Raw genomic sequence first — 24,489 nt, forward strand, 5'->3', positions numbered from 1 at the left:
TCTGGAGCTTGTTACCTTAAAGCAGTACCGCTCCTTTTCCAGCCTTAAAGGCACACCACATTCTTTCCGGGAGAAAAAACTACAGGATCATAACACCTCTTCCCCTGGCAGAATGAAATGCCATTCCTGAAATGCGTTTCATTACAATGGGTAAAAAATACAATTTTTTAAAAAAGCTAACACATTTTTTCCGTATTCACAGGCATACACTTTTCTAAAATGTTGAGACTACAGCAACAAGTTCCACCAGAACATTTCGGGTTTAAATTTTCAAAAGGTTGTCCCAATTAACCCATTTCAAATTTCCAAGCATAGTCTTCCAATTGTTTTATGTTTTCCTTCCACTTGTCCTTATTGTCCATCACCTCAATCAGGTGAACTGTACAGCTAGGAGCACTGACCTCTACTGGGTTCACTATTCGCTGAGAAGTTTCTTGTGTGCCCCTTAACCTTATGTGGTATCACTTGACACTGGAAACCCCTGTCCGGGGTAACAGAAGCTGATTTTTTTCTTACTCTGGGGTGTCAAAGGAATTTGACAGTATCCCTCCAACACATCTGTCTCTTTAAGACACATTATGTTGCCCACTCTGTCTATACAGTCCTATAAATAAGAATTTAGGTAGTAGTCTGCCTTCTTTACCGCAGTTACTTTTCTAGAGTCTATGCAAGTTTGAGCTGACCCACCGGGTTTAGTCATCAGGACCATCTGCGAATTCTAGCTGTCCTGATTAGGTTCAACTAAGCTGCCCTTCAGCAGGCATTGTACCTCTGATTCCACTTGTGCCTGTCTGGACCTGAGCGGTAAGGATGTTGTTTTAAAGGAATGGTTCCCCCTATACCCACATCATGTGTGACTAAGGTTGTACATCCTGGCTTATCCCTACAAACTTTTTGAAATGTTGTGAAAACCCTGGTTAGGACTTCACGCTGCTTTGCCTCCAAGTGTAAAAGCCTATCGTTTAATTTTCCTAGCCATTCTGTATTCACTAATCTGAGAATTTCCTAGGCCTGCTTCTGCCTCATCCCCACTATCCTTTTACTTCTCAATAGTCCCGATTACCTGACATGCCTGGATTGGCTTATCCTCCTCTCTGCGGTGATATTGTTTGAACATATTAGTGTGACACAACGGTGGTTCTTCTGGTGATCAGGGGTGTCAGTCAAGTAATCTACCTTACCCACTCTTTATTCATTCTATATGGGCCACTGAACCATGCTTTTAATGGTTCTCCCTGTGATGGTAACAACACTAATGCTTCATCCCCTGGTTTATGGTAGGTAGTGGTTTTCCCATCATTTGACAGGTCTGACATGTCCTATAAAATTGTCTCACATCCTTTGTAAGACCTGGCCAGTAATAATGTTGGCTTATGTGTGTTTGGTCTTCTAAATTCCCCTATGTCCTACAAAAATAATGTGTGTGCTAACCTTAATAATCCTTTCAGAATTTAGGTGGTACTACTATCTGTTCAACAACTGTCCAGTTTTCGTTGGCAGGTCTATGAGGCGGTCTCCGTTTCCTTTTCAAAACCCTGTTTGCCATATAATAGCCTGCCAGAACTCCTTTTGCCTCAGCTTGTGACAGAGCTATCTGTGTGCTTTTCGGTATATCTCAGGATCAGCATGCTGTGCTGCAATGATAGATGATCTGTTAAACCTCTCATTCGGATTATCTAAATCCCCAAATAATTTAAAGTTTCAGGTACTTGGCTATCTATTTGTGCTGCCCCTTTTACCTCCGACAATGGATCCTGTTTAGCTATTGTTCGGGTAACTACACACGCAGGAAATATTCCAGGAACTTGTTCCTGTACTTGCTCCGTTTTCTTAGTTTCACTTGGTTCCTCTGTAACTATAGGAGAAACTGATATTTTTGATCCAGCCAAATCATTTCCTAGCAGTAGATCAATTCCCTTTACTGGTAAACTGTGGACAACACCTACAGTTACTATCCCAGATATTAAGTCACTCTCTAGGCCTACTTTACACAAAGGTACAGGTATACACTCCCTGCCAATCCCATTTACTAAAACTTTAGCGTTCAAGGCGGTCTCTGGTGGAAACCTCATATATCTTTCCCCAGCGAGTTATTGGGTTGCTCCTGTGTCCCTGAGTATAATAGGTTTTCCTGCCTCACTTACAGGATACAGAGTTACTCTCCCTTTTGACAAAAATTCATTATAACTCGCAAATATTTTATTCTTAACCTCTGTAATCGTTTTAGTTTTAGTATCTGGTTTCACATTCACAGTTGTCGTTAAAGCTATAGCCTGGTCTGCTATACTCTCAGTCAGAGTCTTTTCCTCTGCACTAACTTGGCGTACCCCAACAAGTCCTATGGGTTTACCTCGCAATTTCCAGCACTCTGAATGAAGATGACTCATTTTGTTGCAATGATTACACTTGGCTTGCGAACCTCACTTCGACCCTCAGCACCTTCCTTTCTGACCTAAGGAGGTAATCCAGGGGCATTCCCAGCTGTTCCTCTTTGTCCCCGGCTACTTGCCTTCCTTTCACTCTCCCACTTTCTATCCTTCTCGGGCTTATGGGGGTGACGGATAAAATAGGTTGGCTTATTCACAAGCTCAAAATCATCAGCAATTTCTGCTGCTTGCCTAGCTTTCAAAACTTTCAGGTTATCTATATGAGTTCTCACTACTGAAGGAATGGAGTTTTTAAACTCTTATAAGAGAATCAATTCTTGAAGGTTCTCATATGTGATTTCTATCTTTAATGCCAGCAACCAATGGTCAAAAGTAATTTGCTTCACCCGCTCAAATTCTAAATATGTCTGCCCAGCCAATCTCCGTAAGTTCCTAATCTTCTGACGATAAGCTTCAGGGACTAACTCATATGCAGCGAGAATAGCCTTTTTTGCCATCTCATAGTCTATAGAAGCCTCTTCAGGAAGAATGGCATAAGCTTCATGAGCTCTGCCTACCAGCCTGCCCTGCATGAGCAATGTCCAGCTTTCTTTCGGCCATTTCATCTGTTCGGCTATTTTTTCCAAAGATATGAAAAATGCCTCTACGACCCTTTCCTCGAACTTAGGAAGCGCCTGTATAAATTTAAACAACTTTTTGCTGGGTCCTGATCTAAATTCAGATCCTTCCTGACCCGAATTTTCCCTGGATTCAAGACTACCCTTTTGTCTTAGTTCCATCTATTTTAACTTAAATTCCCTCTCTTTCTCACTGTCTTCCAATTCAAGTTTTCTTATTGCTATTGCTTTTTCTTTTTCCAATTCAAGTTTTCTTAATTCTTTTTCAGCCTCAAGTTTTTTTGTTTCTAACTGAATCCTAGCCAATCCCACAGCATCACTCTCGGACCTACTACCTTCTTTTCTCTTATATTCCCTTTCTTGTTCTTCATATTCCCCTTCATCAGTATCATCATCTTCCACTAATTCCAGATGTTTGGATATTATGTCAATTATTTCTGCTTTTTTGGCACCTGATTTCAATTCCAACCCCAATTTCACTGCCAATTCTTTTAATTTGTTTAATTTGTTCTTAGTTAAAGTTATCAAGTCACTCAGACTTTTCCAAAAACTCTGCTACAAGCATTAATGCCATTACAATGGTCTAGACTGTACCTTATTGTACAAGAGACCTGGTTCTTTTATTTCTTTGTAATTGGTGTTAGATTTAGATACCAACAATTGAGTTTCCAATTGATATAATCCCAGACTCGAGAGAAATTAAATATGATGCCAAACACAAGACCCCAATTTAAATATGTTATCTCAGAAACGAGTAATTAATATAGTTCCAAATGCGAGCCCTCCAAATTAGTCTGATTCTGATCCCAGACATGAGCCACCAAATTAAATATGATTCAATCTCGAGCGAGTCCCCAGTTAAGATATGATTCAAATCCTGGACGAGAAACACAATTAGTATGTTATGACTCAAGTCAAAGCCCCCAATCAAAATATATGATTCTGATTGTGGTGGGAGAAATGCACTGTTGATTCAATCCCGACCTTCCACAGATCACCTAACATATCATTTCAAACTTTCCAAATTAAAGAAAGACCCAGCCAAATTGTACCATCTGATAACCCCCAAATGAGGCTATCCAAACCAGGTGTCTTTAGATCAACAAATTAACTCTTTAATTAGAAAAAACTAAATTATTAAACACTACTAAGATATAAAGAACATTTAAAATAGAAAAAAATTAGTGTCCTTGCAGATTTACGCTCCTGCCGGGAGACAGTCCAAGGTTGCTTGAAGTCCTCACAGCCATTCGATGGGGGGAAGAAAGGTTCTTCAACAGTACAACAGTCTGTAGTCTAATTCAGCAGTTGAAAGGATGCTTTTCTTCTCCAGCGATGAATTTCAACAATTACAGTTCAGTAGTTAAAGGAATTGGTTATTTTCTTTTTAAGAAATTAATCTGGCATAACATCAGAATTCTGAGAGTATAATAAATAGGGTTTAAATAAACCAAGCGAGAGCTCTCATGTTCTTCCGTACATGCTGGTCCAGCTGTCTGTCTGTTTCTCTGTTAACACTCTCTCCAAAGCCAGTTTTTCAATTAGTTTCAAATGTCAGTTGGCAACAATGTATCTCTCAATCCTTAGTCTGACTGGCTGTATCCCAGGCAACCAGAATGCACTCTTTGAATCTCAGTCTCTGGCTATATCCCGGGGCAACGAGAATGCATTCTTTGACTCAGTCTCTTGAGCTTGTTACCTTAAAGCAGTATAACTCCTTTTCCAGCCTTAAAGGCACACCACATTCTTTCCGGAGAAAAAAAACTACAGGATCATAACAAATGCAATTGGAGTAAAGTAGTTGAATATGATTTAATCAGAAAAGCTTAAACCCCTTGCAGCTGACCACCTGTCTAAAAGAGGGAATATGGTGGTTAGCAGTTGGAGTGGTGGTTAGGGAAAGATAGTTGGGGTGGTTGGGGGCTGGTTAGGAAAGGATGGAAAAAAATTAAACATACAAATTCTTTTATTTTCAAATGGCAGCAGTTTATGGCATTACATTTTGACTTAAAAATTAACCAAGATGTTGTCATTTCTACAGGGTTGCTGTGGATTTTCTTGACGCTAAAGCTTTCTGCAAGAACTCTCATCATATTAAAGGAGAAACTGTTATGAAAAAGAGGCACTTGGAGATTCTAGGATACCATGTAGTACAGGTACTTTGCTATTTCTGTGAGCCTGCAGAATAAGACATTGTCTATCAAAATATGGCAAATATCTTAACCTTAAATGCTATTCTTAGTGTTATGATATGTTGGCCTAGATTTATTGCCCATTTTCCTCAGTTTTTGGGCCAATAGGAAGATGGAATGCTGCAGGGAGCTGTTCCGCTGCCTCCCTGGCCTCATCTGCCCTTTTCAGGATTTTGCACTGGAAATGACTGGATTCTAAATATGCCTGCCTATTTTTTAGGTGAGCTTAATAAAATTAAATATATTATCCAGTGCATTTTTTTATCCTTAATGCATTTGATGGTAGTTAGCAATGTGTAGCATGCCATTGCTAAGGTAAAATGGTACTTTAAAGAAAAATTAAAAGGCCACATTACGTGATAGAAGAGTGAGTGAATGTGCTAGGCAATATAGGATATGTAAAAAGAGAAATAAACCTTAACTCTTCAGCTGACATTGCTAATCATTGGCCACCTGGCAAGACCAAAAATAGTGCTGGGAACTTGATGGGGAAATTAAATTCAAAAGGCACCGGGTTAGAGTGCTGAGACACAGGTGCATCCACTCCAATCTGGCAGGATTCCTACTGGATTGGGAAAAATCCAGACCACCTGTGTGCATTAACCATTTATGTGCCATGTTTCCTTTTTTTGCAGGCTGACCATGTAAGGTGCTGAATTATGGCCAGTTATGTTCTATGGACTTGACATTTTCTTTTCCCATGATGGAGTCATCACAATTCTAATTAAAATTAACATGAGCTTTAACTTAATTTAGTAATTTAGTAAATGGAAACAGTGTTTCTGACAGTACTGTAACAACTGGTGAAGCAATATTATCTGAATACTCTTTGTCCTTACATTTTATTATTTTGTTCTTGTATTTGAAATCTGAAACATAGCTTAGCCAATAAATCATTTTTAAAAATAGCCACAAAGCTTTGCAATCTAAAAGTGTTGCATCTTTCATCATTTTATCAATTTTATTTCTTGCAATGCAACTTAGTACAACAATATATATTATGGAATTTTAAAGTTTTGCCTTTTCTGAAATTATAGATCCCTCATTTTGAATGGAATTCCATGGAATTGTCAACAAAGGATGCATGGATAGAATATCTTAAACAGAAGATATTTGCAGAAGGATCTTGAAATCATGAACCAAATTTTAACCAAACTGATTGTAGCATGTTCATGTGTGGAAATGAATTGAATATTTTAATAAAGCAGGTTTAGTCTTGTACTGTTCATTTTTACTATTTCTAAATCCCAAATCTTAATTCTATTGTCAAAAAGATTGAAATTCCATATCGGTATTTTAAAATAGTAAAATATAAGGATCACATTTAAGGAATGTACCCAATATTGGTAAGAAGTTCCCAAATTGGAGGTTGGCCATATTAAATATGCAATATCTTGATGAAATTTCTGTACAGTGGGAAATAAAGTATATAGATATACTAATGTATGTGAGGATAATGAGTTATTTGAATTTTTAAAAAAGAATATGGATGTTAATCAAGGCAATTCTCCAAGTAGTATTAGAATAACCAGTGAATTAAGTGTTCTTTAAATGCACACCAAGTGTTTCAGCAAACAGTAAAATCTGAACATTGTAGAATCATTAGTTATTCTGCAAATATTCTGGAATTCATTTGAGAAGAAAATTCAGTTAGTGAATGAAAACTAGTGAGGGAATATCATTTTAAAGAAGGCTTGTGAATTCCACAACTTCTATATTTATATAAAAAAAATCAAGGCTCGTGGGATTAATGTAAGTTGTATGTGAACTATAGAGAGGAGGTTGAATGTACTTGTTTTACTTTCAATTTAACATTTATAATTACATATATATGCATTTATTTTGCATTGCAAATAATCTTACACACTAGTGTGTGGTTTCAGCTTCTACGGCACGCGTATATGTTCTGTACCCCTTCAGTGCATCACGACTTGACACCTGCCTGGAATCTTTTGACCACATTAGGTATGGTGCAACATTGTTATTTGAGAATTAAACCAGTCAATTTTGTACAGAGTTTAATTATGTGGAGTAATAATTTCAATTGCTACCATACCCCAATTATGTTTATCTTTCATATAGCAGAGATATTAATAACAGTATGGAACTACTTATAATTTGCTAAGTCTGAACATGTTGAGGCGTACAGCAAGACATGTGGCTCCTGCAGCATAGTTAATTTCCTTCACCATGCCACACCATTCCTTCTTGTCATCTTCATATCTAAAAAAATACAAATGCATTTTAGTATGTTCAAAAGCTTAGTTTTTACATGACAATTCATGTAAAATTTAACAAAATATTCAAAGTGTGTACAGCATCCATATATATAATTCATTTTTTCTATTTTTTTATTTTAAAGCAATGAGTGATTTAGTAAGGGACTGTATTTGTTGCATAATCTGAACACTTAATCGGGATGTAAAGAATCTGCTGCAACTGGAGAAATTAAATTTGAAATTTCAAAAGTATAAAGTAATTTGATCAAATTTCACATTTATTTAGCGCTTTGGTAGGAAAATACCTTTTTCATTTAGAAAACAGGCAGGATTCCAAAATAAAAACAAAATATTGAAAATACTCAGCAGGTCAGGATGACCGCTACCTCATGCAAGAAGAGGGAAAAGGTGTGAAGGTTATTCTGGTCTTCTCACATCTAAGGCTATATATATATAAATATTTTATAAATTGGGACATAGAGTACAAGAGTAAAGATATAATGAAGTTATACTAAAGATTGGGTAAACCATAGATGGACAAAGGTGTATAGTTTTGGAGATCCTATTATACAGAAGGTATCAAAACCATTGAGAATGTATGATGAAGACTCTCCAAAATATGTCAGGGATAGGAATCTATTGTTGAGGAAAGATTGCCTAGTTCCACTGGAGTAGAGAAGGCTGAAGAGATTTATTCTTTTAAAAATTACAACATAGTTTTTAATATTTCTCTGGTTCTAATCTTGATTAATGTGGGTTTTTACTGAGAGGAAGACCTGGAGCTTTGCAGTCAGCTGCCAATCCTGAACAATCTTTCTAGTAACCACCATTAGTTTATATTTAATCTTAAAACAATTCTATATAGAGCACTTGCCTACAGTTGAACACAACTGCTGCTTAGCAGTTAAACATTGCAAGTATGTTCCAGATTACCTATGGTCAAAGAAAGAGGCCAGCTGGTATTCCAGAATATAGACTTACTTCCACACGTCAGTGAATTCTGAAGGAGCAAATTCTTTATTTTCCAGCTGAATCATAGCAAAACCTCCAATAGCATAAAGTGATCCAGCCATATTGATGATATTTATAGAGCTTCTCTCTTGTGGGAATTCAGGCATTATTTCCCATCTGTGATAGTCAAATAAGAATATAACAATATATTACAATAGTTATTGAACAATGGATATGTTCACTTTCTACAAATGGTTGTATGGCTTTTTGGCTTGCGTATTCTTAAGAAAAAGCGTCAAAATAAATTTTGAGCATCGTTCATTTAGAAATTTATGAAGATGGCATGTAATTTGTGAAGAATTTTGTTTGCATTTTATCCTTCAAACTAATCCTGCCGATAGAAGTGCACAGATTGTGAAGTTGCACCACTGCATGATTTTTGAATCAATATTTGATAAAATATTCTATACACTATACTAAAGTTTGTCTGCTAGCGTACCTTGTATAGTGTAGTATAAAGTTTAGCTTGGGCTAAAATTAATTTGTGTTCTGATGTCACCAGATGGCTGTATTTTTTGAAAAGGTACACAAAATACAGCATGCAACCATTTTTTTAACCTTCATTAGCAACTTTGCGCATGTACCAAATTTTTTTAGACTTGGATTTCCAAAATCATTCCCACAACTGTATGTTTCTCTGAGCCTTTGCCTATGGTGGCACCAACAATTTGCATTTTTATATAGCATTTCACTAGACCACTGACTCAGTTTTCTTTTTATTCATTCCTGGGATGTGAGCATTGCTGGCAAGGCCAGCATTTATTGCCCATCCCTCTTTGGCCTTGAGAAGGTGGTGGTGAGCTGCCTTCTTGAAACACTGCAGTCAATATGGTGTCGGTACACCCGCAGTGCTATTAGGACAGGAGTTCCAGGATTTTGACCCAGCGACAGTGAAGGAATGGTGATGTAGTTCCAAGACAGGATGATATGTGGCTTGGAGGGAAACTTGCAGGTGGTGTTGTGCCCATGCATCTGCTGCCCTTGTCTTTCTAGGTGGTTAGAGGTTGCAGATTTGAAAGGTGCTGTAGAAGGAGCCTTGGTGTGTTGCTGCAATGCCCAGGCCCAGATGAGATGTATCCCAGGTTGTTATGTGAGGCGCGAGGGAGGAGAAAGCAAGGGCTCTGACACAAATTTTCAAATCCTCTCTGGCCACAGGAGAGGTACCACAGAAGACAGTGAATGTGGTACCATTATTCAAGAAGGGTAGCAGGGATTAACCAGGTAATTACAGACCAGTGAGTCTAACATCAGTAGTAGAGAAACTATTGGAAAACATTCGGAGGGACAGGATTAATCTCCACTTGGAGAGGCAGGGATTAATCAGGGATAGCATGGCTTTGTCGGGGGAGATAGTGTCTAACAAACTTGATTGAATTTTTCGAGGAGGTGACTAGATGTGTAGATGAAGATAAGGCAGTTGATGTCTATACGGACTTTGGTAAGGCTTTTGATAAGGTCCCACATGGGAGATTGGTTAAGAAGGTAAGAGCCCATGGGATCCAGGGCAATTTGACAAATTGGATCCAAAATTAGCTAATTGGCAGGAGGTCGAGGGTTGTTTTTGCGAGTGGAAGCCTGCAACCAGTGGTGTACCGCAGAGATCGGTGCTGGGACCCTTGCTGTTTGTCGTGTACCTTAATGATTTAGACATGAATATAGGAGGTATGATCAGTAAGTTTGCAGTTGACACGGAAATTGGTGGTGTCGTAAACAGTGAGGAGGAAAGCCTTAGATTACAGGATGATATAGATGGGCTGGTAAGATGGGCAGAGCAGTGGCAATTGGAATTTAATCCTGAGAAGTGCGAGGTGAAGTATCTTGGGAGGACTAACAAGGCAAGGGAATATACAATGGATGGTAGGACCCTAGGAAGTACAGAGGGTCAGAGGGACCTTGGTGTACTGGTCCATAGATCACTGAAGGCAGCAGCACATGTATATATGTAGGAAGGCATATGGAATACTTGCCTTTATTAGCCGAGGCATAGAACATAAGAGCAGGGAGGTTATGATGGAGCTGTATAAAACACTAGTTAGGCCACAGCTGGAGTACTGTGTACAGTTCTGGTCACCGCACTATAGGAAGGATGTGATTGCACTGAAGAGGGTGCAGAAGATATTCACCAGGATATTGCCTGGGCTGGGGCATTTCAGCTATGAAGAGAGACTGAAAAGGCTAAGGTTGTTTTCCTTAGAGCAGAGAAGGCTGATGGGGTCCTGATTGAGGTATACAAAATTATGAGGGGCATTGATAGGATAGATGGGAAGAAACTTCTTCCCTTAGTGGAGGGGTCAATAACCAGGGGGGCATAGATTTAAGGTAAGGGGCAGGAGGTTTAGAGGGGATTTGAGGAAAAAAAATTTCACCCAGAGGGTGGTTGGAATCTGGTACATACCTGAAGGGGTGGTAGAGGCAGGAATCCTCACAACATTTAAGAGGTATTTAGATAAGCAATTGAAATGCTACAGCATACAAGGCTATGGGCCAATTGCTGGCAAATGGGGTTAGAATAGATAGGTACTTGATGGCCAGCACAGACCCGAAGGGCCTGTTTCTGTGATGTATAACTCTGACTCTAATGCATTTTGTAGATGGTACACACTGTGCACTGGTGATGGAAGGGGTTAATGTTCAAAGTGGTGGATGGGGTGCTGATAAAGTGGGTGGCTTTGTCTTGGATGATGTTGAGTTCCTGGAGAGTTGTTAGAGCTGCACTCATTCAGGCAAGTAGAGAGTATTCCATCACACTCCTGACTTGTGCCTTCTACATGTTGGACAGGCATTGGGAGTCAGGAGATGAGTTACTCGCCGCAGAATTCCCAGCCGCTGACCTGCTCTTGTAGCCCCAGTATTTATATGACTGGTCCAGTTAAGTCACTGGTAACCCCAAGGATGTTGATGGTGGGAGATTTAGCAATGAAAATGCCATTAAATGTCAAGGAGCGATGGTTAGATTCTTACTTGTTTGAATGGTCATTGCCTGGCACTTGTGTGGCATAAATGTTACTTGCCACTTATCAGCCCAAGCCTGAATGTTGTTCAGGACTTCATGTTTTTAATATAAACTTGCATATTATACTGTAGAGTGGTGGGGGCCTCCTTTGTGATATTACATGGCAGGATCGGGGATGATACTATCTATGACCCTGCATTATCTTTCCCATTCTCTTCTACCCAAAGGCATGGAATCTATTCCTTAGTGCCTTTTGATAATCTTGGTCTCTGACCCTAGTCCCTGCCTGCTTCGCTAATGTTGAGGAGATTTATGAAGATGTTGCCAGGACTGGAAAAAGACAGCTATGAGAAAAGATTGTATAGACTGGGGTTGTTCTCCTTAGAACAGAGAATGCTGAGGGAGATCTGATTGAAATGTACAAAATTTTGAGGGGCCTGGATAGAGTGAAGGTGAAGGGTCTATTCACCTTAGCAGAGGTGTCAGGGACGAGGGGGCATTGATTTAAAGTGATTGGTAGAAAAATTAGAGGGGAGATGAGGAAAACTTTTTCACCCAGAGGGTGGTGGGGGCTGGAACTCACTGCCTGAAAGGGTAGTTGAGGCAGAAACCCTCAGCTCCTTCAAAAGGAGTCTGGATAAGCACCTGAAGTGCCGTAATCTGCAGGGTTACGGACCAAATGCTGGAAGGCGGGATTAGAATAGGTGGATAATTTTTCGGCCAGCACAGACATGATGGGCCAAGTGGCCTCTTTCTGTGCCTTAAACTTTCTATGATTCTATGATATCTTACCACTATTAAAAAGTTTTTTTTTAAAATGAAGTTCACAACGTATTTGTCAACATCTTCAGAAAGATCCTACAGTCGCAAAATTGCATCATCCAATTGTTTTTTCAAAGATCATAGAATTTTTGCCTTCACTACTCTTCCTGGAAATCAGCTGATGTATTGACCACTTTTTGGACATCAATTTAAATGTACCTTTTATTAGTTTAAGCCTGTGCTTTCTTGTCATTCTCTCAATTTAAATTAGTATTCCCAATTCCAGACCCTTAACTATTTTAAATACCACAAGATCACATCTCCGGTATCTCCTTTGCAGGCTGAAAAGGCCAACTTTCATATTTTTGGTTTCACTCACTTATTATTCATGATGTCATATGCTTCAGCTGCAGCTGTCAGGCCATCATCAGTGACTCCTCCAACAGCCCAGATTTTGCTTTGATGGACAGCAGCTCCAAACATGGCACGTGCTGTTTTCATAGCTGCCAGCTCCCTCCACTCAGACTTTTTAGGATTGTAGACAAACAATTTATTGACACATTTACTGTGAATAAATTAAAAATATGATTAAAATGATCAATTATGCCAGCCTGGAAGTAATCCTTAATGTGGGCAATGTACATAATACTTACGTGTCATCAGTCTTCCCGCCAATAACATAGATTAAGCCATTATGTGAGACCACAGAGTGGCCATAAATCTTGAGTGGGAATGCTTTGGATTCATTCCATTTTAGGTTGCTGAAAAAAATTACATTTCCATTAAAACCAAATTCTTACTGTACCCTTCACTAATCAGGATAATGTGAATCAGATTTTAAAATTACAACATTAGTTCACTTAGTTTGCATAGAGATATACTAAATATCATGCTCACAAGAAGTGTAGTGATGAAAGTACAGAACCCAAACTGATAAATTATAAAAATTGACTGTTTAAAAAAGTGGAATAGGTGCTGCAAAATGGTCACCGAAGATCAGATGACGTGGCTCTGAATATTCAAACTGTCTGTTAAGGACAAAAGGATACATTCCATGCTAAGAGGTGTCAATTACACCCAACTTGAACCCATCAAGAAACCTTCCAGAATTGAATAGGTTCTTCTGAAACAAAGAAGGTGTGAAGTGGTCATCACAGGGAAGGGGCTCTTTGTCTCCCAGCAGAGGCAACATGTGAGAGGTTTTTACCTTAAAAAGTAGCTCTCTGGTGAGAGAGGGGAAAGATCACAACATCCCAAAAGTCTGTCCAGCCAAGAGCTGTGAGAGATCTGGCAAAAATCAAAGAAGCAGCCCTGCTGTGAAATCCACACTTCAACTGGGTGCAGCAGCAAACTGAAAGTGACCACCGCCTCCAGACTGAATTCTCAACCATCAGAACATCGACAAACAACACAGGCCTGCATCTTTAAAAGAGAAACTGTCCTCCAGAAGATTCAAAAGGTTTACCATGAACCCCGGACACCTACCTCACTTCAAACCACTTACCCTTTTTCTCTCTATCTATCCTTGCATGCATGTGTGCAAGTGAATGTGTTGCGTGGGTGTGGTTGCCACCATTTCGGGAATGAATATTGTTCAATAAATAGTTAATCTTCTGTTTTAAGCCTACAAGAAAACCTGTCATTGGTTATTTGAAAAATAAAACACAAGGGGTTAAAACAAGGGGTTAGGAACAAAAACACTTGCTGTGATCAGTTGGGAGGTGAACAGTGGGAACCACCCACACCCTTTACCATATGGCCATAACATAAAGCTTTAGCCAAAAATTAGTAATGTTTCTGAAGTTAGGGGAGATCAGTTATACAAAAGAACAGGTATTTGCATACCATGTCTAAAAATGAAAAACCATACTATTAGCTTGTCAGTGATTAAATATTAGCTCCAAATTGCACTTATCAGTTGGAATAGAGAAAGATAGTAAAATCTGTTTCAAATGTCAAAGTCAACGCCATTATCATAACTCTTGAAATGGATGGAATCATGTTTCTATGAATAAAGTGAAGTTGTTCAACAGTACAGTTGTTGAAAACTCACCTGAAATCCAAGGTCAAGTATCAAACGTCTCCTTAATGTGCAATAGCTCAATAAACAATGAAAATCGGACTGAAGAAAGCTAAGCGCCTTTTTCAAAAACCTAATCCCAAAAGGAGTGACAGGCCCCAATGGCATAGATGGTATTGGATAGTCAGAGCTTTATCTGAAGAACTACCTTTCCCATTGTGGTTCATCTGTCTTTGTTATCAATGTCTCTAGCTGCATCTTGTGAATGCCATATAATATACAAGTTACAAATTGTAAATGTTGCAGTCAATTCCCAGACTGATACAACCAATCCGATTGTGGGCCCGACTATTTAAATGAACGAAATAAAAGCAAAATACTGCGGATGCTGGAAATCTGAAACAAAAACAAGAAATGCTGGAATCACTCAGCAGGTCTGGCAGCATCTGTGGAAAGAGAAGCAGAGTTAACGTTTTGGGTCACTGACCCGAAACGTTAACTCTGCTTCTCTTTCCACAGATGCTGCCAGACCTGCTGAGTGATTCCAGCATTTCTTGTTTTTGTTATTTAAATGAACGGATCGAGGCTAAAATGCTCCTGTTGTGGATGGGGCTCATATTCTTAATGACGCTATTATGTTATGTAAATATATAGATCTTCGTACTCAATGTAATTTACTCACGATTAACATTAAATGATAATTGAAATCGCACCCAATAGTTCTCAAAATTTCAAGAAAAAGATTGGTTCTGTTTGACTACAACGGGTTTGTAGAAGCATTTTGTTATACGTCATTTTATACATGAATATGTAGAGCTTATAAAAATAATTCAAGATAATATTTCGTTTAAAAGGAAAACAATCTGACTTTACTTCATGTTATAGCAAAATACTGAATCCAGCGATTGTTCATTTGGAAGATCCTTGCCACCAATCACATAAAGGCAGTTCTCTGTTTCTCCCATCCCGAAGAGGCACCTGGCTGAAGGCAGTGGTGGCAAGCCGTCCCATTCACCAGTGATGTTGTCAAACTAAAACATAAGACAAGTGATTTTAATTTGTGACCGATTTCTTTACAGATTTAATTCACTTACAAATGTATTCATAAATCCGAATGAGATTTGAAAGAAATTCGCGATGCAGCACATTGATTTCATTAAATTATCACATTTTGTATAAGGTCTTTTAAATAACATCAATTTCCACAATAATTCTGAACAGAACAGAAAAAGGGAACGAGGATAAATTGAAATCGAGTAGGTCGCTTAAAATATTTTTTAAATAACATTTTTGTAGATTTATGTTGGAAATACTTAAAATAAATGATTAATATTAACATATAAGTTCCAAAACACAACACAAATCACAATTCGGTAGAATTATGTATACCTGGTAGAAATAGCAGTGGTAAGGATGTTCTTTAACTTCTTCATCCACGTATAACCCACCAGCAACAAAAATTCGGTTTCCCTTTGTAACTAAACTAACATGGTTTCTGGGAATCTGATCACCTACTGCAGCCAGAAAGCATTGATTTGGGTTTGGATCATATGCCACTGCCACTGAATCATTAATGAACATGATCATATCCTTGACGAACATGCCATGTCTGGGAATGTCATTCAGGAAACCAGGGAGCAGATCTTCATCACCTACGTCACCATTAACCAGATCTTCATCACCCTGTCCTTTCTTCGCGTTTTTCTCTCCTACTTTAGCAGGTTTGGGAAGTTTCCCCGCAAACGCATCTTTAATCATCTGAATCTTCTTCAGCAGATCTGGATTAGCCTTAACAATGTCATTTTTTTCGACGTGGTCTTTGACATATTTCTCAGCCATAAGACGAAAACGGATGCAGTCAAAGATTTCTCCTAAACTTTTGACCCTGTTCTCTTTGTCATTTCGGACCCATCTTATTACAGCTTCAAATACAACCTCTTCCTTCTCTACATTTAATGCGTCATTCGCAATTATGCCGATGAGCTCATGCGAACCAAGTTGCAGAAAATCCTCATCTTCACAGAGTTGTTCAAAACGAGCGGACGCAAATTCGCGGGCAGCAAGAGCAAGCCGAGGACAATCAAGAAGGAGTCCTAGTCTGAATATGGCCAGGCAGTTGCGAACAGACAACTTTTCTTGAAGATAGGTGACACACAATGTGAAAACGGAGGGGATCTGAAAGCGGCTGGACGCAGCAAAAATATTTTGCACGTTCTCGTCGGTCAGTTCAATCTCAGAAGAATACAGGTACTTCAGGATCATATCCACGACATTTTCGTCAACATCTTCCAGAATCACCTCCCGTTTTTTCTCCTCATTTTCTTCTGAAAAGAAATATTCACGGAAGTAAGGGCTGCACGCTGCCAGGATTAGTCGATGGCAAGGGAAGAACTTATTGCCAACCTTCAGGGAACAATCAACAAATTTGTTCTCATCCAGTAGTTTTTTCAGTCCATCCTGAAGTAGGGTGGTTTGATAAAGCCGAGATTCTTCCCTTATATCTTTACGAAGGTCCATGGTAATGTAGATTTGGAGGCGAAGAGAGCAGGTGGCGTTTGCCGCACCGGGTCTGGCTGAAAAAGGCAGATCGCAGTGGCTTGCTGCACTTGAAGAGCTTGTAATTTAACTCTTCAAGCTAAATATAGAGAGAGACCCTGTGCGTTGGAATTCAGGTTAACCAATGTGGAAAACAGACCTCACTTTGGCAGCTGCTGTAGACGCAAAGAGACAACTGTGATCGGCTTAGGAGTAAAACAGGACAGACAGGCAATCACTATCGGGAACTATTACTAAGGGAATTAAATTTAGTTATTTTTATCATATTGAGACACCGTCATATCTAATGTGTATCCGAGCCATGAATATCACACGTTACATAGTAAATCCTACTACTAACTTCTCGTACAGACTCTCAAATCACAAGTCACGCCCATACAGCTGTTCCCAATTAATCACAACTGCGCTTAGGGTGTTGATTAAAGGCTTTTAGAGTTCTTAAGATCGATTTTAACATGATCAAAATAATTTTTAATGACATTACTTTATCAAATTATGACTACTACCTCAGAAGTTAGTACAACGGAATGTAATCTACTCAAGCTTCTCATACTATGTTCTTTTAATGTGTCTTCATCGTAAAATTTAGTCTTCAGGTAACTGAGTTTACAAACATGCTTTTCAAATGTTAATATATAAGCATTTTTAAATTTGACTAATAGCAAGATGTTTATAGACTGCTGACATCAATATTACATGAAATAAAAATATGAAATATTTTAATACACAAATAAAACATAGCTATAAAACACTTTTTGGACTCTGAATTAAGCAACAGACCATGTGAATACATTTACAACATATTCACCTATGTAAAGGGTACGACTTAGTTTTGTTTATGGATAGACTAGATTTCTTAGTTAAAATACCTTACATTGCTCAAATGTAAATGTGAAAGTTGAATGACAAATTTACATGCGGCAGTAAGCAAAATCCTTTGCCAACACCTATTATGGAACTGAGAACTCACCCAGAAAATATTTTAAACTTTTATAAATCCCCAAACCCACTTTTTAGCTTGAAAATTGTGTTTGTGGTTACCCTGTTTTTATCTTCAAGTAACTTACTCACTCTAGTCTTTTACAAGCAAGGTCAACTGCTGAACAGCTGAAAGTAGTGGTCACCACTGTCATGCCCATTTTTAGGTATAAAAGTTGATCAACCTGACTCGTTAGTAAACTTAACATTTGTCTCACTACTTTAATAAAACAATGTGACTCATCGTTCCCAGCATACATATGAGCTAGCATCCTTAAAATTTGGCAAGTGTATAATGTAGTTGTTATGTAAGAAAATATTTCATAAATAATTTAATAGTCAACAGTATAGTTGGAAGACTATGCTGTTAAATCTACAAGATCAAAATGAACCATCTTTTTTAGTGCTATCAATTCAGTAATTCAGAAGTCTTGTTTGGATCTTTATTGGTCTGCATACTGTATTGAACAATGGGCTTCAAAGATTCAACTTCGATTTACTTTGCCAAAATATTATTTTTGAGGGTATAATATCCTCCATTGAAGGAAATGCATTTGCTATTGGCTGTTCCATTTACATCTCCAGCAAATATGACCCAAATCATCCTAGGCTGAGAGCAGGTGGGGAAGCTTGTGCTCAAGCCATCATATTGATCAACTATGACCCCTCTTCCATTGGTGCTTTGGTCCAATCTTGTCTTTTCACTCAACTCTTTTCCAGCTCAGCCTGACCCACCAGATCTGCCCTGTTGTCGAGACAATTTTCTTTGCTCTTCCACTGTATTTGCTGACTGTAGTTGGGATTCTAGTCAGCAAAATACAGTAGAAGAACCAAAGCAAGAGAACTGAATTCTTGGCTTACATATTGCCTCCCCCTCTGGCCCTCCTGATTCCTCAATCCCCCATTGTGCTTTACAGTTCAATTGCTTGCAGCCCAACCAAAGTGTTTGTCAGCTTGCTTACTTGCTCATCCAAACAGGGGTGCCTCTCCAACCACCCACTTTGTATTTATCCAACCCAAAGCTCCAAAAGCTTTCTAGCCTAACTAGTTACTTATCTTCCTGAGTGCTTCTTAGCCCACCTCATCCACTTAGTGTTTACAAATTCATTTGTTCACTCACTCAGCCCAAGTGCTTCCCAACCTGATGATTGGTGAAAGAAGAATGAAAGATGAAGGAAGCCGTGAAAAAAAATTGAGGTGAAAGTGAGAGGGCAAGAAATGAAGGATGGAAGTGAGGGAGTGAAAGTAAATGAGGAAAGCAAGATTTGAGAAAGAAGACAGAAAAAGGGGAGAGTGTGATGGAACGAAAGATAGGGAAACAGACAGATACTCACTGGTCCCAGCAACCAGCTCCCACTTCTATTTTCTTAGTTCCTCACAATGCTTCACGTTCTACCTCTCAGTACTTGCAGTATTACAACTATTTACATTTACTTCCATATCTCAGCACATTATACTTTCTAGGTCCCAGCTGAGCCTCATTGATCCCACAAACCAGCCTGCCAGCACCCAGAGCTCTCTCGCTTGATTGCTTACAATTTCTTTCATTCATTCATGGGATGTGGGCGTCGCTGGCTAGACCAGCATTTATTGCCCATCCCTAATTTCCCTTGAGAAGGTGGTGGTGAGCTGCCTTCTTGAACTGTTGCAGTCCATGTGGGGTAGGGACACCCACAGTGTTGTTAGGAAGGGAGTTCCAGGATTTTGACCCAGTGACAGTGAAGGAACGGCGATATAGTTCCAAGTCAGGATGATATGTGGCTTGGAGGGGAACTTGCAGATGGTGGTGTTCCAAACCATTTGCTGCCCTTATCCTTCTAGGTTGTAGAGGTCTTGGGTTTGGAGGGCACTGTCTAAGGAGCCTTGGTATGTTGCTGCAGTGCATCTTGTAGATGGTACACACTGCTGCCACTGTGCATCGGTGGTGGAGGGAGTGAATGTTTGTTGATGGAGTGCCAATCAAGGGGGTTGCTTTGTCCTGGATGATGTTGAGCTTCTTGAGTGTTGTTGGAGCTGCACCCATCCAGGCGAGTGAAGAGTATTCCATCACACTCCTGACTTGTGTCTTGTCGATGGTGGACAGCCTTTGGGGAGTCAGGAGGTGAGTTACTCGCTGCAGGAGTCCTAGCCTCTGACCTGCTCTTGTTGCCATGGTATTTATATAGCTACTCCAGTCCAGTTTCCAGTCAATGGTAACCCCCAGATGTTGATAGTGGGGGATTCAGCGATGGTAATGCCATGGAATATCAAGGGTAGAGGGTTAGATTCTCTTTTGTTGGAGATGGTCATTGCCTGGCACTTGTGTGGCTGCTGCTGATGGCCCACAGGGCCTCATGGATGCCCAGTTTTGCATTGCTAGATCTGTTCGAAATCTATCTCATTACTTGCCACTTATCAGCCCAAGCCTGGATATTGTCCAGGTCTTGCTACATTTCTACACAGCCTGCTTCAGTATCTGAGGAGTCTCGAATGGTGATGAACATTGTGCAATCATCAGTGAACATCCCCACTTCTGACCTTATGATTGAAGGAAGGCCATTGATGAAGCAACTGAAGATGGTTGGGCCTAGGACACTACCCTGAGGAACTCCTGCAGTGATGACAGGGAGCTGAGATGATTGACCTCCAACAACCACAACTATCTTCCTTTACGCTAGGTATGGCTCCAGCCAGCGGAGGGTTTTCCCCGTGATTCCCATTGACTTCAGTTTTGCTGGGACTCAATGCCATACTCGGTCAAATGCCGCCTTGATGTCAAGGGCAGTCATTCTAACTTCACCTCTTGAGTTCAGCTCTTTTGTCCATGTTTGAACCAAGGCTATAATGAGGTCAGGAGCTGAGTGGCCATGGCGGAACCCAAACTGAGCGTCACTGAGCAGGTTATTGCTAAGCAAGTGCCGCTTGATAGCACTGTCGATGACACCTTCCATCACATTACAGATGATTGAGAGTAGACTGATGGAGCGGTAATTGGCTGGGTTGGACTTGTCCTGCTTTTTGTGTACAGGACATACCTGGGCAATTTCCCACATTTCCGTGTAGATACCAGTGGTGTAGCTGCAATGGAACAGCTTGGCGAGGGGTGCGGCAAGTTCTGGAGCACAGGTCTTCAGTACTATTGCCGGAATGTTGTCAGGGCCCATTGCCTTTGCAGTATCCAGTGCCTTCAGTCATTTCTGGATATCATGCAGAGTGAATCGAATTGGCTGAAGAATGGCATCTGTGATGCTGGGGACTTCAGGAGGATGCCGAGATGGATCATTAACTCGGCACTTCCGGCTGAAGATTGTTGCAAATGTTTCAGCCTTATCTTTTGCACTGATGTGCTGGGCTCCCCCATCATTGAGAATGGGGATATTTCTGGAGCCACCTCCTCCAGTTAGTTGTTTAATTGTCCACCACCATTCACGACTGGATGTGGCAGGAGTACAGAGCTTAGATCTGATCCCTTTGTTATGGGATCGCTTTGCTCTGCCTATCACATGCTGCTCATGCAGTTTGGCATGTAAGTCGTCCTGGGTTGTAGCTTCACCAGGTTGACACCTCATTTTGAGGTTTGCCTGGTGCTGCTCCTGGCATGCCCTCGGCCATCTTTATTGAACCAGGGTTGGTCTCCCAGCTTGATGGTAATGGTAGAGTGGGGGATATGCCAGGCCATGAGGTTACAGATTGTGGTTGAGTACAATTCTGCTGCTGCTGATGGCCCACAGCGCCTCATGGATGCCCAGTTTTGCATTGCTAGATCTGTTCGAAATCTATCCCATTTAGCACAGTGGTAGAGCCACACAACACAATGGAGGGTATCTTCAATGTGAAGGCGGGACTTTGTCTCCACAAGGATTGTGCAGTGGTCACTCCTACCAATATTGTCATGGACAGATGCATCTCTGGCAGGCTGACTGGTGAGGACGAGGTCAAGTATATTTTTCCCTCTTGTTGGTTCCCTCACCACTTGCCGCAGACCCAGTCTAGCAGCTATGTCCTTTAGGGCTCAGCCAGCTCGGTCAGTAGTGGTGCTACTGAGCACACCCAGAGTGTATTCTGCACCCTTGCTACCCTCAAGTGGTGTTCAACATGGAGGAGTACTGGTACATCAGCTGAGGGAGGGTGGTAGGTGGTAATTAGCAGGAGGTTTCCTTGCCCATGTTTGACCTGATGCCTTTTTAGCAACCCCACCTTTTCCTGGCAATTGAGTGCAATATTCCAGTGGAGGGAAGCGCATGTTTTCTTAGAGAGTAGCTGTTAGCTTGCAGTAGCACCAAGATATATTAGTTAGATATTTCAATTTTATATTTTAAAATTCTCATCCTTGTTTATAAATGCCTTTGCCTCTCCCTATCTCTGTAATCTCGAGATCACTGCGCTCCTCCAATTCTCGCCTTTTGTACTTCCCCAATTTTCTTCACTCCTTCGTTGGTGGCTGTGCTTTCTGCTGGTTAGGTGGTAAAGTCTGGAATTCCCTCCTTAAACCTCTCTGCCTCCATCCTCCTTTAAGATGCCTCTTAACACCTACCTCTTTGACCTATCCTAATAGTTTTTTAAGTGGCCCGGTGTCAAATTTTGTTTGATGGTCACTCCTGTGAATCATTTTGGGATGTTTTACTATGAAAAAGGTGCTAAAAATACAAGTTTTTAAAATCTCAAGTCCTATTATTGAAGCTTTTACATATGGTAGTTGAAAACTTAAGATCGCTGAAGATTTTGTGTCATGATCATCATTGACAAAAAGTAAGTCCTGATGACTCAGCAGAGATGATTTCAAGGAGGAAGAGAAAAGATAAATACAAAGACCATGCACATGCAAAACAGAAGAAAATGAACTGGTGGCATCTATTAAGGTGGGATGGATTTAAGTCCACAAGAGGTAACGCATGGAGGCAGAGTTGTATGTAATCATACTAGGTATAATCTGAATGTTGAATTTTGTGTTCATGAAGTGAAGGGTATCAGTACTTCACACCAATGTCAGCATCCCACACTTCCAGGTCAGCTTTAACATGGGCAAACTTCAGAATCAACACCTTTTTACTCCTTTCCAATTCCATGCCGGAAAGAGCACTTTTGGTTGTGATATTTTTCTCCAGTTCTCACACTAGTCCTTCTTATTCCCTCAGAAAACTCTACTTGATAATATTCAGTACTAAAAAGAGGCAGTTATGCAAAAAGATCTGTCAGGAATCAAATGATTCACAAAAGATTATACATGAAAACGGCCCTGTAACTGGCAGTTTACCTCCTATGTGCCATCACATCTCATGCAGCCACAAGAGAACCATACTATCAACATCATGAGGCCTGGAATTCTTCATTGAAATTGGCAAAAAATCTACTCTGTAAAACAGCTCACAAATTCCGTGGAATCACGTGGCATTGATATGTGGTTTCTAAGAATGCGATTTAGTTACCGGATTATTAATAACGGGAAAAAAGTCCCCTTTTCTACATCACTGGAATAGTGCATAGACTGCATTACTCTTCAGGTACTGTTCTGCCTTTGCTAAAGAGAATCCCACTGAAAAATATTTCAGGAAAACACACATGCTTTTTACATAATGAACATACTGACAATAATAAGACAGACAAATAGATACAATATTGTATTAGGCTTACAACCTTCCAAGGCAAAAATTCCTAATGACAAGTTTCCTTTCATTTAAATTTTCTTCTGTTTGTTTTGCCCTATTCTCCTTCCTTTGTTTTTCAAAGGATAGTTTTGATTTTCACCGAACACTTAAACCTGCTCCAGTCACTGGCATTAATTGCACTGCTGCCCACAAAAATCTAGCAATCTCTGTGACATGCATTTCCCCTTTCCGGACGGCAGTTTATATCTGGACAAGTCAAGGGGATCTTCAAACATTCAGCAGCAGTGATGTCAGCAAACAGGGTAAGCAGCCAATCACACGGAAGTATTCTCACAGACAGCAAACCAGGAAGTTAAAAGCACTTTATCCTCCACTTTTAAATTTTCAGACAGCAAAATAAATGATGATTGGATTAGAGCATGGCTACTCGACCCAAACCCGACGACATGTATTGGGTTCGTGTCAGGTTGGGTCGCTCTTCCGGGTCCGGCATTCGGGCTTGGGTGGAACTGGGCCAGGTCCGGGTCGGACACACACAGTACTACCTTTTGCTCTGCTGGGAGAAAAAGGGAAGTAGAGTAAGAGTAAGTAAGTGTCAAAATTTGAACAGCCTGCCTGAGCTGGGAGTCCAGGATGCCAAGGAGGGAAACGTGCATCCAGACTCTGCAGACTCTGCAGTGAGTGAGTGAGCATCTCTATGATATCATTGCGCTCACGCTGTAGCTTCCTTCCATTCCATCCATCCAAAAGTGATAAGTACAATGAGTGCACTATGGATGTAAAACAAATGCTGTCAACTGGAGAATGTTTAGCAGTGGAAAGTCCTGTAGCTGGAAAAGGTAAATCTCCTATTTGGAAACATTTCAATGCTGTTGTTTTCCGTGATAGTAAAAGTTCAACTGGATTTGTACAATGCAAATCTTGCAAACTTCTACCAAAATATGACAGCAAAAAGACAGGAAGTTCATCTTTGCAGCGGCACACTGAAAAAGGTTGTACTCGAACCGCAGCAGGGCCAAGTCAGTCGTACATAACTTTGTTTGTATAGATGAGCGAAAAAACCACACCCACTCACAAATCACAAATTACAGACAAATGCGTGAGTCTCTGTTGCAAGGATATTTGACCTTTCCAAACTGTCTCTGGTGAAGGGTTTGTTGAGCTACCACAAGAGCTTATCAATGTGGGTGCTACATACGGTCGAGTATC

At 40.2% G+C, this 24,489-nt stretch overlaps 2 protein-coding genes across 8 annotated transcripts in view; one reads left to right on the plus strand and one right to left on the minus strand.

Annotated features, from left to right (window-relative positions):
• Window positions 1–8,747, plus strand: part of fastkd1 (FAST kinase domains 1) — a 71,000-nt gene extending 62,253 nt beyond the window's left edge. For 3 of the 7 annotated variants that reach the window (XM_068035396.1, XM_068035399.1, XM_068035398.1), the window contains 2 exons: window positions 5,046–5,160; window positions 6,234–8,746. In XM_068035396.1, the coding sequence (XP_067891497.1) occupies window positions 5,046–5,160; window positions 6,234–6,326 (208 nt within the window). In that variant the 3' untranslated portion in view covers window positions 6,327–8,746. Of the gene's footprint in view, window positions 1–5,045; window positions 5,161–6,233 lie in introns of all 7 variants that reach the window. The other 4 variants (XM_068035394.1, XM_068035395.1, XM_068035393.1 and 1 more) reach the window with 2 other exon arrangements.
• Window positions 7,308–16,678, minus strand: klhl41a (kelch-like family member 41a). Its single transcript, XM_068035400.1, has 6 exons — window positions 15,551–16,678; window positions 15,035–15,192; window positions 12,795–12,902; window positions 12,521–12,706; window positions 8,397–8,543; window positions 7,308–7,419 (listed from the first exon to the last, which is right to left on the minus strand). Exons 1-6 carry the CDS (start codon window positions 16,676–16,678, stop codon window positions 7,308–7,310), a joined length of 1,839 nt encoding a protein of 612 aa, XP_067891501.1.
• Window positions 16,679–24,489: the final 7,811 nt, after the last annotated feature.

The sequence above is a fragment of the Heterodontus francisci genome, chromosome 7 (genome assembly GCF_036365525.1).
Source record: "Heterodontus francisci isolate sHetFra1 chromosome 7, sHetFra1.hap1, whole genome shotgun sequence".
NCBI classification, from domain to species: Eukaryota; Metazoa; Chordata; class Chondrichthyes; order Heterodontiformes; family Heterodontidae; genus Heterodontus; species Heterodontus francisci.